General features: G+C 36.1%; 2 protein-coding genes across 3 annotated transcripts; both read left to right on the top strand.

Moving 5' to 3' along the window:
• Nucleotides 1-3,124: 3,124 nt before the first annotated feature.
• Nucleotides 3,125-5,840, top strand: LOC127074006 (protein MHF2 homolog). 2 transcript variants are annotated; one of them, XM_051015260.1, is made up of 7 exons: nt 3,125-3,343; nt 3,440-3,488; nt 3,579-3,619; nt 4,726-4,765; nt 4,899-4,952; nt 5,057-5,170; nt 5,636-5,840. In XM_051015260.1, exons 1-6 carry the CDS (start codon nt 3,320-3,322, stop codon nt 5,158-5,160), a joined length of 312 nt encoding a protein of 103 aa, XP_050871217.1. In that variant the 5' UTR covers nt 3,125-3,319; the 3' UTR covers nt 5,161-5,170; nt 5,636-5,840. The 2 variants fall into 2 exon arrangements, with proteins under 2 accessions (XP_050871217.1, XP_050871216.1); XM_051015259.1 differs by lacking the exon at nt 5,636-5,840 and having other exon boundaries at nt 5,057-5,317.
• Nucleotides 5,841-16,331: 10,491 nt separating this feature from the next.
• LOC127136344 (uncharacterized) lies at nt 16,332-16,930 on the top strand. The gene is made up of 2 exons (XM_051062917.1): nt 16,332-16,421; nt 16,541-16,930. Exons 1-2 carry the CDS (start codon nt 16,332-16,334, stop codon nt 16,928-16,930), a joined length of 480 nt encoding a protein of 159 aa, XP_050918874.1.

The raw sequence follows: 16,930 nt of genomic DNA, 5'->3' as shown, positions 1-16,930 counted from the left end.
ACCACACATAACGAAAGTCATGGATGTTACCAAAGACACAATGCACATCCAACTACAACAAGAACTTCCCCCACCTAAAGTCAGGGGTGCTTTTAGTGACGCTTTGCACGTCCAACTACAACAATCAATCCCCCACAAGCAATAAAGATCCATCGCTTCCGGAAGCTACCCACTATAGAGGTCGCGGTGGGTTGGCCACACGTGTACCCTTGAGTGAGTTTTCATCATGTGAGGTGAAGGGGAACCGACCTTTGGCTGGAAGCGGCCCAATGACGTCCAATAAAATTCGAGGTAAGACCTCATAAGTTCATAAAAGATATGGAGCCTTACTCTCGGGATCATAAAAATATAAATCCATAGCCTTGCACTTACGATCACTCAAATATTCCTTGCACATGTAAAAAAAGCATTTCATTCTAAAAATGACAATATATTTCCATATATTCTTCCATTAAATTAGTATTATACTTGAAGTAAAAAAAATCATCAGGGTTACTTCCGCTGAGACACAACCTCCCCATCTTTGACCATTTGATCCGCCTGAATTTGCTCTCTCAAGACAACCAAAGGACGCTGAGAATGCTCTACTTGTTGCAAAGCATTCTCAAATGATTGTGAGACTTCCTCAAGGGTAAAACTTTTATAGTCGGCCAACTGCTAAGTCAGAAAAGCGTTCTAAAGACGCAAAGACTCCAATTCTCCTTGAGCAGACGACAAACTACCATGAGCAGAAACTAGAGCCCGGTTCTTCCTCACCACCTTCCTCACCAAATGGGTCACTTGGTCGACAAGAGATCCAACACGATTAAGGGGGGGGGGTCAAAACATACATCACTCAGGTAAGAGAGGTATAAGTCTTCTCTATTTCCTGCAGGTATTTATCCCGTTTTAGCTTCAGATTGCGAACGCTCTCCTCTAGTCGTTGCTTCTTAGCACGGTGTCGGTCGGACCATAAAACCTCCCACTGACCAGCTCTGCTGAGAGACAAAGTAGTATAAGCATGATGGGTATACCGAGGCAGATTAACCAGTTCTTCCTCCAGGGCAGGCTCAGACAAATTTTCCAAATAATCCCAATCATCTTCCAAGGGAGGGGTCCGACGATCTACAGAGGAATGGGAGCTCGACCCCGTCAATAATAAACGATCAAGAAAACCGGACATATTCTGTAACATCGAAGCTTATTCAAAGCAACCTCATTCCCAATCGGACATATCCCTCGCTTCAAAAGATGGAGATTTACTTCATCTTTCATATGATCTGCACACCATCATAATCAGTGTCAAAATAAATACACCATGAACAAACACATTAAAAAGCAAAGAAACCAAGAGTTTCTAGAACTTACTAAAGACGAATTTCCTTTCTTCTCGGGAATGGGCCTGCATCAATAATGGTACATCAAAGGGGTGCTGCAAGCGTCTCCGATTGACTTTATTAGTGGGGGTACCTCCTTCGAAGTAACCCAATTTGCTGATGAAGCTCATCAATTGTTCTTCTGATACATAGCTTCATCAGAAAGATCCAAATATTTTTTACACGTATATACTATTCCCCATAAGAAGTGACTCTCAATCCAGTACTTGAGGAACAAATCGATGCATCGGCACTCTACTCTATCCCTAACGATGCAAATTGTGACATGAGCTTCGGGGCTGATGGGGGTGACCAAAAAAACTTATCTTCAAATAGTTGTAGCTTAGGAAGATGCCCAGGTCCGCACACAATCGGCTCCAAAGAAATAAACCCTTTTCCACGCCCCCAATCCACAAGACTACTACGATATTTAAAGAGATAAAGAAAAGGGTCACCTAAGGCTTTCCTTATAGGTACTCACACCAATACTGGTAAACCTTCACATGCGCCCAGGTAGCAAGATGAAATTGCGAATGGCTATTGACAAATGATTTAATACTTTTATCTCAATGACAATGAAGGGTAAATGAACACCCATGACGAAGAAATTGCACTCATAAAAGGGAATACCATGATTTTCATACTTGTTGCATATCCTCTCATCCTCTGTGGGACTCAAGACCACCAATAGGAAGGTGAACTGACTTCGTTAAAGGCGTCATCAAGACCATCCACTTTAGTGAAAACTGAAACAGTAGTAGAAAAATCAAAATCTACCTAAGAAGATAGGGCACTCTTCTAGAATTTGTGAACACTCATATGTGATTTTTTTTTTACATATTATGCACTAAGTTTCAGATACAAGGAAGTGGAACGACAAAGAAGAAAATAACTGCTAAACTAAGAAAATTACTCAAAGAAAATTATGCTGACTCTTTGAGGGCTTTGTTCTAGCATGCAAAAGGAAATAAATTCTATCAAACACATCAAACCACTCACACACAACCCTCAAGTATTTCAATTTCCAAGAGTTGCAATGACGCCACTTTCGAAAATATGTTTGAAGTATGAAACATTAAATGCATGAATCTCTAAGGGACTGAAACACTTTCTTTTAGTCTTCCACACATAAAGGAAATAGTGGTCGGCAGCTAAAGGCAAAGTAGCAAACCCATGCCTTACTGAGCATAAACACGAGCTTGAAAGATAACTGTTCCAAGTCATCCATGTCGACCTCGACCGACCACCACGAAGGGATAGTAATCTTTCCAAAATCTTCTTAGCACACGAGAATTCTCCTCATGACACTAACAAGAATCTCAACTGCAAACATATTCAACAACTCTCCGCAATTCACTTCTAACAAATACCAAATTAATTATTCTCTCTCTATTATATATAAAGAAATGTGCCAAATCATGTGACAAATTTCAAATATAATTTGAATTCACTCTTCTTTTTCATATACTGACTTAAGCGTTGAAGTATTAATCTTACATGCCTCCGTCACCTTCACACCTGAAATTCAGATCTACCATTACTTATGCTCTTCACTCCATTTCTGATTCGAGAATGGATTAGTAAACTGATTTAAATTTTAAGGTAAAGATAATGAAAAGAATGTGATTTTGCCAAATAATTAGGAATTTTAAGGTAAAGATAATGAAAAAAAATGTAATTTTGCAAAAAAATTAGGAATAAAAGAAATAAGAGTATGCACAACAGAGTCTATAGACTTTTCCAAACATGAATATCACCACTACACGAAGGGACACATTGTGTCTAATTGATTTTAAATTGCAAGCGCACAAATCATCAATTATTTTATAAAAACGGGTTTGTGTTTTGTTTCACTAGAGGTGGGAAAAAAATTACTAAAAGTTATTGTTATTTTCCCTCCAAGCGAGTCTCATTTGTGACGGTGATTGACGAAACCACGTTTCACTCTTCTGCAGCAGTCACCAATGGAGGAATCTACCTTCGACTCTGTACGGCGTTCCTATAACCCTTTTTCATTCCACACTTCATAGCACTTTTCTTTTATCCTACCTTAACTTAATACATGCTTTCTTCGTTCAAATCAGGATCTAATCCATTCCATCATGAAGCGTATTTGGACATTGCGAACCCTTGGTTATATACCTTATCCTAATTTCACAATTTATATGAAACCCTAACTATATCGTTTTAATTTCTTAAAATTATTTATTTTTACACTTGCAGAGCGTGAAAATGTTGCAACCAGCGATGCTTTGGACTCCGAGGTTTTCAAAATTTCCTCTTTATCAATTTTCTAACCTATGCATGCTATATGTTTGTTGGTTGGCCTCAGAGAGTGACACCTAAGATGATTAGTTTTATGTTTCTTTCTTGAAATTCAATATCAATTTCTGAATGCTACTTGTTTAGAACATTCCTGTTTTCCGGCGGAAAACACCTAAATCCACTTTCTTGTGTGGGCTTTACTCAATATAATGTTTCTCAGATTTTGTAGGAGCCATGCTTATCAGATTTCTTTCCTTGTTTTTTTTTTCTTCCTTTTTTCTTTTTCTTATTCTTTGATTTTCTTATCAGCAATAATGCAAACTGTTCATGGTTTCTTCCTTTTTTTCTTACCGTGTGCTGTGTTATTTGTTTTTACTGTTGTTCACATCTACAACATTTGGTTAAGTATTGCTTGCAGGATATCTCAATATCAATCCTTTTACTGGATACAAGATACCTTCATATGCTGCATAGGAATGTGTTTTTCAAAAACTTATTTGATTGTTACTTTTGACAACATTATTGAGAAGCCTTCAACTTGAAACTATGAACATATGAATCTGAATGACGATGAAAAGTTCTTGTAGACCATATACTAACTGGTTACTTAAGAAATTTGTGTCCTCACAGCATTAAGAGTTAGGTAAAGTGCATGTTTTGATAAAGGCAAAAGGGTTTTGTGTTGGTTTTTGTTATAAATGAGAGCTATATGTAGTGAAGCACAAAGTACAAGAGAGTGCTTAGTAGTTTACTTACTGTGTTTTTTTTACTATATCACACCCTCATTCAAATTTGTAATTCTTTTTGTCTCAAAATTATTTAGCAGCGGACCATATTAGGCTCCAACTGTTTCCCTTTCAATCTCTTTTCTTCGTTATTGCCACATTTGTTTTTTTATGGTATGGTGGTTTTTCATCCTCAATCTATTTCACAAAATACTTCATCTACAATAATGTAGTTTATATTTGGCTGGGTGGTATCAATGGGAGTAGCATCTGTAATTGATTATACATTAATATTTTAATTTTCTTTAGTTACAGAACATCTCCTACTTAATTGTTGTATTGTCTGTCAATAATCTGCAAATGCGTTTTTACTGCTACAGGCAGGAGCCGGATCGTCCAAGAAGAATCGGACAACTTCTGGTATTTATGTCATTATCATTGTTAACAAATTTGTTATTTGGTGGAGGTTCCGTGATCATGCCACACTATAGTTGTGTTTGCATTGCAAATTGGATGTTTATCATAACTCATCTGTCCATATTTTCGGATGCAGCTAATGCTAGTGCTCTGAAGCTTACATGTGAACTTCTCCGGGTCTTTATCACAGGTTCATCCATATTAAAAAGAGAAACACATTAATGCTTTCTCAAGACTATGATTTGCACGTATTCTATGTCAAATTGTTTTTGACAAATCTTTGAATGGATGCAGAGGCTATTCAGCGTGCTGTAGCTATTGCAGAGACTGAGGGTGATGGTCAAATAGAAGCTACTCATTTAGAGAGTATTCTTCCTCAACTACTTTTAGATTTCTAAAGCATCGAAGGTTTGAAATACTCATCTGTAACTTCTACCTCCCAATCATGATCTAATGAAAAGCTCTTGAGGCTCATAAAGATTTTTGGCGAACTAGTATCAAATACAACTAATTCTCTACATTGAAATTAAAAGAAACGACCATTTCTCTCGTTTATTTATATTGCAATGCTTACTTGACTATTCTACTACTGAACGTTTTCCACCATCCGGTTATATGATATTTTAAAGACACCCTAGTGCAGTTTCTGTCCAATAGACAATGGAAAAAGATGTTGAATTCTTCAATTAGTCTGTACAACCTTGTACTAACAACAAATATTACTGCGCACTGCTTATATTATTATTGTATCTTGTGTACTATTTTAGTTGTCTTAAATATAAACTTAATATTTTAAGAGAGAAATAATCAAATTTGATCTTCAAAGTATAAGTTTACTATACAAAAGATTGAATTCTTGACTTTGTTGTGTAGAGTTGAACAAAGGATAATGAAGAGTAACAATGTAAGCACCGGTAGTGGTCTTACAACTTGCCTAGGCAATGCTTTACAAGACGCGTTTTCATATTCGCTTGTTAATCTTTGTGTTAAACGACATGTTGGATGTATTCAGATGATCAAATACAAAAGTAATTTTGCACACCTATTCTAAAGTACAAGTTACTTATAGAAGTTTAAATATTCTTCTACACATAAAACAAACATTAGAGAATAGAATTAGTGTTTTACATATTGCTATCATCAAAATCAAAATTAGAGGTCATTATTCTTAAAATCAGTTTGGTTCAATAATCTTTCTCTTTATAATAATGACAAACACATTTATTTTGATTAGCATTTCTTTTTTAAGAGATCAAAACGAAATAGAGGATCAGACTAAAAATTCCTCTTCGAGACTGTCAGAATTTATGTAAGATATGTGAACAAAATATTTTTCAATATGACTAGAGGGACCTAATATCTTAAAAAATAATTTTGTTGAAAATAAATTAATAAGAGTAAATTATCTCTCCTTTAAATCAAATATATTTTTCTCTCTTTTATCATCAAACAAAAAGAGTGGTAAAGATATTTGAGAAGGTGCTAATAATTTAAACGAGTAAATTCTAGAACAAATTAGAAATAAACTGATATTAAATGCAACACATAATATAAAGCTCATAAGGTTCATAAAGATTTTTGGCGAGCTAGTATAAAACACAACTAAGCTCTACATTCAAATTAAAAGAAAAGAGTGTTTCTCTCAGTTTCCTTATACTGCAATGCTTGTTTGAATATTCTACTATTGAACGTTTTCCACTATCCAGTTATATGATATTTCAAACACCCCTAGTGCGGTTTCTCTCCAATAGACAATGTAAAAAGCTGTTGAATTCTTCGATTAACTGTTGGGATTAAAGACAATATGAACCAACGTACTAGATGTCAGAGTTAGTCCATACAACCTTGTTCGAACCACAAATGTTATTTGTACCATTATACAAATGATTAAATTGTCGACTTTGTTGTGCAGAGTTGAATAGATAATAATGATGGGTAACAATTTAAGCACTAGTCAAAGGTAATTAAGAGTTGCCTTATAACGTGCCTAGACGATGCTTTACAGAATGCGTTTCCATATTTGCTTGTCGATCATTGTGCTAGACGATATATTGTTGGATGTATTTTGAATTCAGATGATCAAATACAAAAGTAGTTTTTGCACACTATTCTAGATTACAAATTACATTGAGAAGTTTTAATACTTTTCCACACATAAAACATTAGAGAATAAATTATTCTTTTACATCTTGTTATCATCAAAATTAAAACTAGAGATTATTGTTCTTCAAATCATTTTAGTTCAATTTTTTTCTCTTTTTGATATTAATAACATATGTATTTTGATTAGCATTTTTTTATTTTTTTTATAAGAGATTAAAACAAAACAGATTAGAGTAAAAAGTTTTCTTTGAAGCTATGTCAGAATTTATATAAAGATATATGAAAATACTCCAAAAAATAATTTTGTTGAAAATAAATAAATTTTACTAAATTATTTTTCCTTTAAATCAAATACATTTCTTTCTCATTTATCATCAAACAAAAAGAATGTTAACAATATTTTAGAAAGTTCTAATAATTTAAATGAGTAAATTTCAGAATAAAAAAAATAAAAATAAACTAATAATAAATGCAACATATCATTCACGAGAGGAAAGCACAAGATGTTGTTCAATAGAGACAACAACAAATAATAGCCAAACAAAGAAAAACAATGATTCAAACATTTTACCCAAAAACAATCAAAAAGAGAAAACTATCCTAAAGTTTGGAGAGACTTTCTATAATGAGTGCTAATGTTTGTCATATTTTTTTTTGGTTGGCTACTGCTTTGACTATTTGTGCATAGGTAGTTTGCTGGATTTTGGTGTAGACTTCTAGTTGATTGTTGGCGGTGGAGCAAATTGTTGGAAAAAACTAGAAATGGAGTGGTGAAAAACAGTGTGTTTGGGAAAGATGAAGATGATAATGTGAATAGAGAGAGATAGAGAAATAGAGAAAGATTGAGAGAATTGAATCATATGGCATTAACCTTTCAACTATGACATACAATGTCTATTTATAAGGTACAAATTGGAACCACAAACAGGCCCAAGAATAACAGAAAAACAGAATTGCAAAAACAGCTTATTTCCAAAACAACTTATCCAATAAGCTGTTTTCACTGCAGTGCTTTTTAAAGCTTCTATCAAGCATTTGAATTATTAAGGACTTCCAATACACCACCTTAATTCAAATGCTCCACACTCATCATGCTCAACTTCTTCACAAGTCTCTTGAACACATTACTTGTCACGCCTTTCGTTAACAAGTCCGCAACTTGTTCTTCGCTTCTGTAGTACCCTAAACGCAACTGTCCGGAGCTCACCAATTCTCTCAAATAGTGGAATCGCATTTCAATATGCTTGCTCCTCCCATGTGCTATGGGATTCTTAGCAAGGTTTATCGCTGAAATGTTGTCCACAAGTAGCAAAACAGCCCCATTTCTACTACTGTCCAACTCCTTACATAGATTCACCAGCCACACAGCTTGGCATGCACACATCGACGCTGCTATATACTCGGCCTCGCAAGAAGAGAGGGCTACAACCGGTTCCTTTTTCGAACACCAAGAGATTGGTGCCTTACCGAACATAAAGAGATACCCCGCCGTAGACTTTCGATCATCCTTATCTCCGCACCAATTGGAATCGGTGTATCCGAGTAACTCACAACTTCTGCCTATGTCGCTTGCCGGAAACAAAATTCCACAACCAAGAGTACCTTTCACATATCTAAGGATCCTCTTAACTGCTGCCAAGTGTGATACCTTCGGCCTCTCCATGAATCTACTCGCAATACCGACACTAAACGCCAAATCTGGCCGCGTATTGCACAAGTAACGCAATGATCCTATCAATCTCCGGTATTGAGTAGGATCCACATCTTGTTCTTCTTCACTCTTGGACAGCTGTAATCGTGTCTCGGCTGGTGTTGTGGCAGCATTGCAATGCTCCATATCACACCTCTTCAGAATTTTCATGGCATACCTTCTTTGGTGCATGAGCAGTCCCAATTTTGTCCTATGGAACTCTATACCTAAGAAGTATTTCATGATACCAAGATCACTCATTTCAAATTCCTTCATAAGCTCTCCTTTGAACTTTGAAATGTTCTTTTCACAGTTGCCGGTAATCAACAAATCGTCCACATAAAGACAAAGAATGATTACTCCCTCACTTGCATCCGGTTTCACATAAACTCCATGTTCGGATACGCATTTCTTGAAACCAACATCGCTAAGAAATCCATCTATGCGTTTGTTCCAAGCTCTTGGAGCTTGTTTCAAACCATAGAGTGCCTTCCTCAACTTATAGACCTTTGCCTCTTGATTTTTGATCACAAAACCAGGTGGCTGTCTCACATATACCTCCTCATCAAGTGGACCATTCAAAAACGCAGATTTGACGTCCATTTGATACAACGGCCAGCTGTTGTTATTTGCCATCGCAACAACTAACCAAATGGTTTCATGCCTTGCAACTGGAGCAAACACTTCATCGAAGTCTATCCCTTCCTTTTGCAAAAATCCCTTCGCTACTAATCGAGCTTTATGCTTGATTATCTCGCCTTTCGGATTCGCTTTCACTTTGTAGACCCACTTCACACCTATCGCCTTTTTACCTTTCGGTAAATCAACCAACATCCAAGTACTGTTCTTCTCAATCGAATTCAGTTCTTCTTTCATCGCACACATCCACTTTGGATCGCTTAATGCCTCCTCCGTATTCACCGGTTCGGATTCGGCCATTAGAGCGAAGTGAATAAGATCACCCTCATTGTTGATCTCGCTATCTCGGAATAATTCACAATCACGGAGTCTTTGAGGCAATCCTCTTTGCCTTGTTGGTCGTCTACTTGATTCACCTGTTTCGGTTACAAAAGGTTGTTGTACAGTACCTTCAGCAGGCTGAGAATTCAAATTTTCCTGCATGAAATCGATTTCACCTTGAGGCAAATCGATTTCAACCTCACCAGAACCAGTTCCAGCAGCTCCAGAATGCTGATTTTCCTGCATGAAATCGATTTCATCTTGAGGCAAATTGATTTCCTGAACTGATATGGCAGATTTTCTGCTGTCAAACTGCCGAAACTCGTCCACGATCACATCTCGACTTATCACAATCTTCTTGTTACTCATATCAAACAGCTTGTAGCCTCCGGTAGGATGATAACCAACCAGCAACATCATTTCACCCTTGTCATCTAATTTCTTTCGAATCTGACCCGGAATATGTCGAAACACTACCGAACCGAAAACACGCAAGTGACTCAAACTTGGCTTGTGTCCACACCATACCTCTTCTGGAGTAACCTTGTCCAGCTTCTTTGTAGGACACCTGTTTATCAAATAGGCAGCTGTAGAAACAGCTTCTCCCCACAACTCTTTCGGAAGATTTTTCGCTTTCAACATGCTACGCACCATGTTCATAATCGTCCGATTTTTTCTCTCGGCAACACCATTTTGCTGAGGCGTATAGGGTGGTACAACCTCACGCACAATACCCTCATCGTCACAATAACTCCCAAATTCCCTCGAAGTAAATTCTCCTCCTCCGTCGGTTTTGAGAATTTTGAGTTTGTGACTACTTTGTCGCTCAACCATGGATTTAAATCGTTTGAACATATCAAACACCTCATCCTTCCTCTTGATTAGATGAATCCACAGCTTCCTACTGAAATCATCAATAAACGTGACAAAGTATCGGTTACCTCCATACGAATTGACTTGCATCGGCCCACACACGTCCGAATACACCACCTCAAGAAGATGCTTGGTCTTATGACCTGTATCCTTGCTGAAAACACTCTTGTGTTGCTTCCCTTGAACACATTCAACACACAACTCAGCTGGAACCACGATTCTTGGCAGCCCGGTCACCATACCATGTCTATGCAACGCGTCGAGGTCTCGAAAATTAAGATGACCAAGACGGTAATGCCACAACCACTCCTCACGACTTTCCGCTGTAGCTAAACATCGATGCTCCATTACTTTCAATGCTATCTTGAAAGTTCGATTGGCAGCCATCGGTGCTTTAAGTACCAAAACTCCCTTTCGGTCCAAAACGCGCAATACCTTGTTTTCCATGCGAATAATGTAATCTTTCTCGAGTAGTTGGCCAATGCTCAAGAGATTACATTTGATTCCTGGAATGTACAACACATCCTTGATCAATGAACGACCACCGTCTTTCTTCATGATCAAGACATCTCCAACGCCATCGGCGGATAACGTCGTATCATCGGGAAATCTCACTTTATTCTTCGTGGCTTGATTGATCTTGACAAACCAATCCTTTCTTCCCGTCATATGAGTCGAATAACCAGAATCCAAGTACCACTCATCGCTACTTTGAATTCCATCTCGAACCGTTACCATTCCGTTTTTCTCCGAACGCGTTTCTGCAGAATTGTCTGCACTGCTGCCACTGCTGTCCAGCCCTTCTCTCATGCCATAATTCTCTTCCGTGATCATCACAAGAAGCGTATTATCATCATTTGCTTCTTCCCTAGCAAACTTTGCCTCATCCGCGCGATTTTCTCTTCGTTTCGCGTGACAATACTTTGCGAAATGCCCAAGATTTTGACAATTGTAACACTTCACGTTACTTTTGTCGAATGGCTTGTGGGTTCCTTGATCACCCTCCTTGGAGCTTCCCTCACCTTTTTGCCCCTTTGAATTTTGTGAATCTCTACCACCAAAATTCTGGAAATTGGACTTCCCTCTCGGATGCCCTTTCCTCTCCGATCGTTTACGCTTCTCATGAAGTCGCGCTTGCAATGCTATTTCCGACTTCGCTTTATCGTTTCCCCTCTCATCCATTCGTTGTTCATGAGCTTCTAGTGAGCTTTGAAGCTCCTCCTTCGACAACTACGATAAATCCTTCGATTCTTCAAGCGCAACGACAATGTTGTCGAATCTTGGCGTTAAAGAACGCAAGATCTTCGATACAACATTCTGCTCTACCGTAGTTTCCCCGCACGACTTGATTTGATTCACCACACGCGTAATACGCGTCACATAATCGTTTATCGACTCCTTGTCCTCCATTTGCATTAACTCGAACTATCGCTTGTGAGTTTGTAACCTCACCACTTTGGCTTTGGTAGCCCCTGCATAAGCCTTCTCAAGAATCTCCCACGCTTGCTTTGCGGAATCGCAATCGCCTACTTTTTCAAAGTTGTCACCATCGACACAAGAATGGATCAAGAACATCGCTTTGTAATCCTTCTTCTTCTCTTCTTTGAACGTAGCCTTTTGAGCATCCGTAGCTCCTTCAACGAGAGACGTAACACCGTCTTTGATCACCTCAAGAACGTCTTGATAGCCGAACAAAACCTTCATTTGCTTCGCCCATTTGTCGTAGTTTTTCGAGTCAAGGATTAGAAGATTGGTAGGTATTTTATCGTTTGAAACGGACATGATTGCAGCGGAATTGGATCAGAATTGGATCAGAACCAGGCTCTTGATGCCAAATGTTGGAAAAAACCAGAAATGGAGTGGTGAAAAACAGTGTGTTTGGGAAAGATGAAGATGATAATGTGAATAGAGAGAGATAGAGAAATAGAGAAAGATTGAGAGAATTGAATCATATGGCATTAACCTTTCAACTATGACATACAATGTCTATTTATAAGGTACAAATTGGAACCACAAACAGGCCCAAGAATAACAGAAAAACAGAATTGCAAAAACAGCTTATTTCCAAAACAACTTATCCAATAAGCTGTTTTCACTGCAGTGCTTTTTAAAGCTTCTATCAAGCATTTGAATTATTAAGGACTTCCAATACAAATGATTCAAAGGCCCTTTTGGTCATAAACTGAGTTGTAGGTGTAGATAAATTTGGGGTGGGATACTCTATCTTGTTGTATGCGAGCTCCGTAAGGAATCACAATGGGTTTTTGGAACACATGAAAAGATAGTTTAGAGTTCACATGATCTTCATCAGGTTCATGTAAGCATTTTCCTTGATTAGATTCATTGATGGCCTTAACATGTAACTAACTTACACAACTCCACGTTTTTCTTGAGAACTTTAGAGTTGATGACAACAAACTTTTTACTTTGCTCTTTGTTCTGTTCCAACCAACTGTGCATGTAGTTTTGCACAACAAACTTTTGTGCATTAAATTTTCTAAGCCTCGTACTAAACTTGCCTATGATTGTTAATTTTATTAATAAACTTTGCAACAAAATTTTCCATGTCAGGACATATGGGTTGTGCAATAAATGGTGGGAAGTTGTGTTGGTTGGATGATTTAGAAATGTCCTTGAAAGTTGTGTGTGGGCATTAAAGTGGAGAGTAAGGTGGAATGGCATGTTCTTGTTCTTATGGTGGAATGTTATGAATAGGTGGGTGGGCTAACATGACCGATCTGACGAGAAGCAAACGCCTACGTTTTATTAGGTATGATGCTTGGTAGATTGTGGATTGCATGTGTGACCGTACCACGTAGAGCAGGTCTAGCTCAACTCAAGTGATTTTATTTGTTTAGCTTAACTTGGACATTCATTCTATTTCGAGTTTTCACTTTGATGAGATATACCAAAATCCTTCACAAAATAAAGCTCCCTTTTGGATTTCCATATGGCATATCACATGTCCGACACAGACGACGATGTTAGATGTATGTGCTCAAGTCCAAGTTTATGTACGAAAGAGTGATGTAAGCAGGGCCGACCCAATCAATTCAGAGGCTCTGTTCTAATTTTAAAAATGGGCATATATATATATATATATATATATATATATATATATATATATATATATATATATAATTATATATATATATATATATATATATATATATATATATATTATATATATATATATATATATATAATAATTTAATGATTAAAAATGACAAACAAAAGATAAAATTATATATTAACCAAATGAAGTATCAAAAAGTTCAAAGGTATTGTTTAAACTACTAACACCCTTTCTTACAACTTAAATTATCTAACTACATAAAAAGAGTCATCCTACGAACACTTTTTGAAGCAAAATCGTCAACTAAGTCTTCATATTTTATTGTCTCCAAAATATCATTTTCAATAGCTATTAATGCCAATCCATTAAGCCTTTCTTCTGACATGGTAGACCGTAAGTAAGTCTTTAACAACTTCAATTTTGAAAAATTTCTTTCTGCAGAAGCAACTGCCACAGGAATAGTCAATAAGATTCTATATGCAATAACTGTATTAGGAAAACAATCCAAGCCTTTTAAAAATAATAATATATCAGTAGGTCTTATGGTTTCTTCAGACAACATTTCTCTTAGTAACTTCAACTCTGTAAAAAATTCATTCCCATCAATATCAGATTGCTCATTATGTTTCAATGTCTGCTCAAAGTTAGTACAACAAGACTTCAAAGTTGCATCATCTAATGATTGTAACTTGTGAGAAGTAAACAAGAAACCAAAATACTTTCATACTCTTGGTATTGCTCAAACCTCTTATTAAGAGAAACAACAACTTGATCAACAAGGTAAAGAAAATAATTAACCCTGAATGATTCTTCTTCTGATAGCTCGACTGATGGGATATTCAAATTCTCATCAAATTGCCTTTTTCTTTTAATTATACGCCTTTGAGGAAATATTGGGGTAATATTCAATTCCACCGCAATTTCCTTAGCGTTAATCAATACCTTATAAAAACTTGTTTCTCTATATCCCTCAAACTACGAAATCAACCCCTTAACTTTTTGCATAGCAACATCAATAAGCATATCCTTTTCCTATAAAAGCTTGATAACAGAATTAATTGCAGATAATATTTCAAACCAAATAATTATAGCCATAAAAAACTCAAAATCACCAAGCTCATTTGTTGCTAAGGATTTAGCTTCATTTTGTATTTTAGGATCAAGATCATTTTCTGACACTTCAAGCAAAGTTTCTGTAAATTCTAACATTTGAGTTCTTATAGCTTTGACACTTTCTACACGACTCTCACAATGTATTTTGTGTCCGTCGATGATCTACTAATTATCCTGTTGTGAAATTGTGTTCCTACATCAATAACAAAAAGAAATCAATTACATTAAATAAAAGAAATTATTAAATTAATCATAAAAAAATATTAATAATTAAATCATGGAGAAAAGACTTTAATTAATATTCAATTATATTTTATTATGTTGTGTTCTTCTCTAATATAGTACCATAAAAAAATAATAATTATAAATTAAAAGCAAATTATAAATTAATAGTAAGAAAATAAATTACATTTAATTAAATAAATTATAAATTAATCATAAAAAATATCAATACTAATACATACTAATTTTGCTTTGAAAGATTCCAGATTGTAATTTGGTCTTATGAGAAAAAGTATGTATAAAAATCGTCACCAACACCAACAATATTCTTGTTTTGAATTTTGATACTACCGAGTAGTATATATAGTATGCTAGTATCCCATTTCATCCTAAAATTTTATTTATTTATATATATTATAATTTTATAAAGAACACAAGTTACCCTCATTTCCACCCTAAAATCTAAAATCAATATTGATACAGGAACTAAAACAAGATTTCACCCTAAAATTTAAAATAAATCTAAAATTACTATTTTTTCTACCTTCAAAATCAAATAATCACAATAAAAATAAATGGAAAGTAACTAATTGAATAAACTAACCTGATAAAAGAGAGGATTGAAAAGGAAAAATAAGATTTTTTTCTGGTTTCAAACAACTCTAACAGAGAAAGAGAGAAGAGAATAACATTTGAGAGGAGAGAGAAGTGAGAACGTGTGAGAAAAGAGAAAAAAAACGTTTGGTTTCCAAATATCCTATTTTTCAGCATTTAATATTTTATTTATTATATGTGATACAAAAATATTTTTATTTATTAATTTTTTTATATTCACTAATAATAGTTAATTTGAGGCCCCACAAAAAGTGAGGCCCTGTGCTACTGCACAACTTGCACAAGAAAAGAACCGGCCCTGGATGTAAGTTGAGCGTGCTTAACTCCACGCTCCTATTCGACAGAGTGACATAAGCTACGTGTGTTCCACTATACTATCATGTACAGATAAATTATACGAACCTTAGAGGTAAAAACTAATTGGTCTGAACATCACATAGATGAGCCCATTAGGCCAGACAAGATGGACTATAAAAGACAAGACTTTGAAGGTGAGAGGAAAAGGTATGAACAATGTATTTTATCATAAGTAATTTTTTGAGAGAACTTTTTGTATTCCACCTAAGATTTTCTATTGAATAGTTCATCCATTGAAATTATCTTGTGTTACATACATGAACACTGGCGCCCACTCTGGGGCTACAGTAAAACTTTCAAACGACTTAGCTCCATTTTCTACTTACATACCACCATGGTACCACACATGCAATCTCAAAATCCTCCAGTCTCAATTCTTAACGGAGATTTTGACTTGCAACTAGCTCAAACTTATAGAGGTTGTGCATGACCTACAAGAGCGGAATGTGGAGCAACAATTATGGAACAAAGAGCAACAACATCGGCAAAATGAAGCTCAAGTTCGGGAGGCCGAGCTCAAGTGACAACTAGAGGAACGAGAGCTTGAACTTAGGGAACAAATGGAGGCCATAGAAAGAGATTTGAGACAAAATATTGAGCTCTTGCGGAACAATGTCACCAGAATCGAAACAAATAGGTTGAAGCCTAAGGTATTTCAAGCTTTTTCGGAGGCAATCCAAGGAGTAGTTATTCCTCTTCACTTTCAGGAACCTACTATCGACTTTATGACGGAACAACCGACCCTCAAAGTCATTTTTTAACATTCCAGATGCAGATGTTTATAAGTGGAGTTGACGACACACTTAGCTGCAAATTTTTTGTAGGGACCTTGAAAGATGTAGATCATAAGTGGATTGTAGGGCTCCCAGCTAGGTCCATCATAAGTTTCGAAGATCTTGCAACTCATTTCGTTGCTCATTTTGCAGTAAACAACAAAAAGCCTTTCTTAGTAGCCGACTTGTTTGATATCCAACAATGTTCAACTGAAACTTTGAAGAGCTACATAGCCCAATTTAACAATGTTACCCTCAAAGTGGAGGAACCAAATGAAGATATATTCTTCATGGCCTTCGAGAAGGACTTGAGCTTTGGAACTTTCAACGAGGCCTTAACTTTATGTAAGCCATACTCAATGAATGGGAATCAAATGAAAGCTTAG

The sequence above is a fragment of the Lathyrus oleraceus genome, chromosome 4 (genome assembly GCF_024323335.1).
Source record: "Lathyrus oleraceus cultivar Zhongwan6 chromosome 4, CAAS_Psat_ZW6_1.0, whole genome shotgun sequence".
NCBI lineage: Eukaryota > Viridiplantae > Streptophyta > Magnoliopsida > Fabales > Fabaceae > Lathyrus > Lathyrus oleraceus.
The sequence above is the reverse complement of the archived record's forward strand: the minus strand, read 5'-3'. Positions and strand labels throughout refer to the sequence as shown.

Excerpts from the sequence above, each read along its gene's own strand:
- LOC127136344 (XM_051062917.1), top strand. The coding sequence starts at position 16,332 with ATGGAGGCCATAGAAAGAGATTTGAGACAAAATATTGAGCTCTTGCGG. Across the intron at positions 16,422-16,540 it reads CAAATAGGTTGAAGCCTAAG|ATGCAGATGTTTATAAGTGG; the intron begins GTATTTCAAGCT and ends TTAACATTCCAG.
- LOC127074006 (XM_051015260.1), top strand. The coding sequence starts at position 3,320 with ATGGAGGAATCTACCTTCGACTCT. Across the intron at positions 4,766-4,898 it reads GAAGAATCGGACAACTTCTG|CTAATGCTAGTGCTCTGAAG; the intron begins GTATTTATGTCA and ends TTTCGGATGCAG. Across the intron at positions 4,953-5,056 it reads TCTCCGGGTCTTTATCACAG|AGGCTATTCAGCGTGCTGTA; the intron begins GTTCATCCATAT and ends GAATGGATGCAG.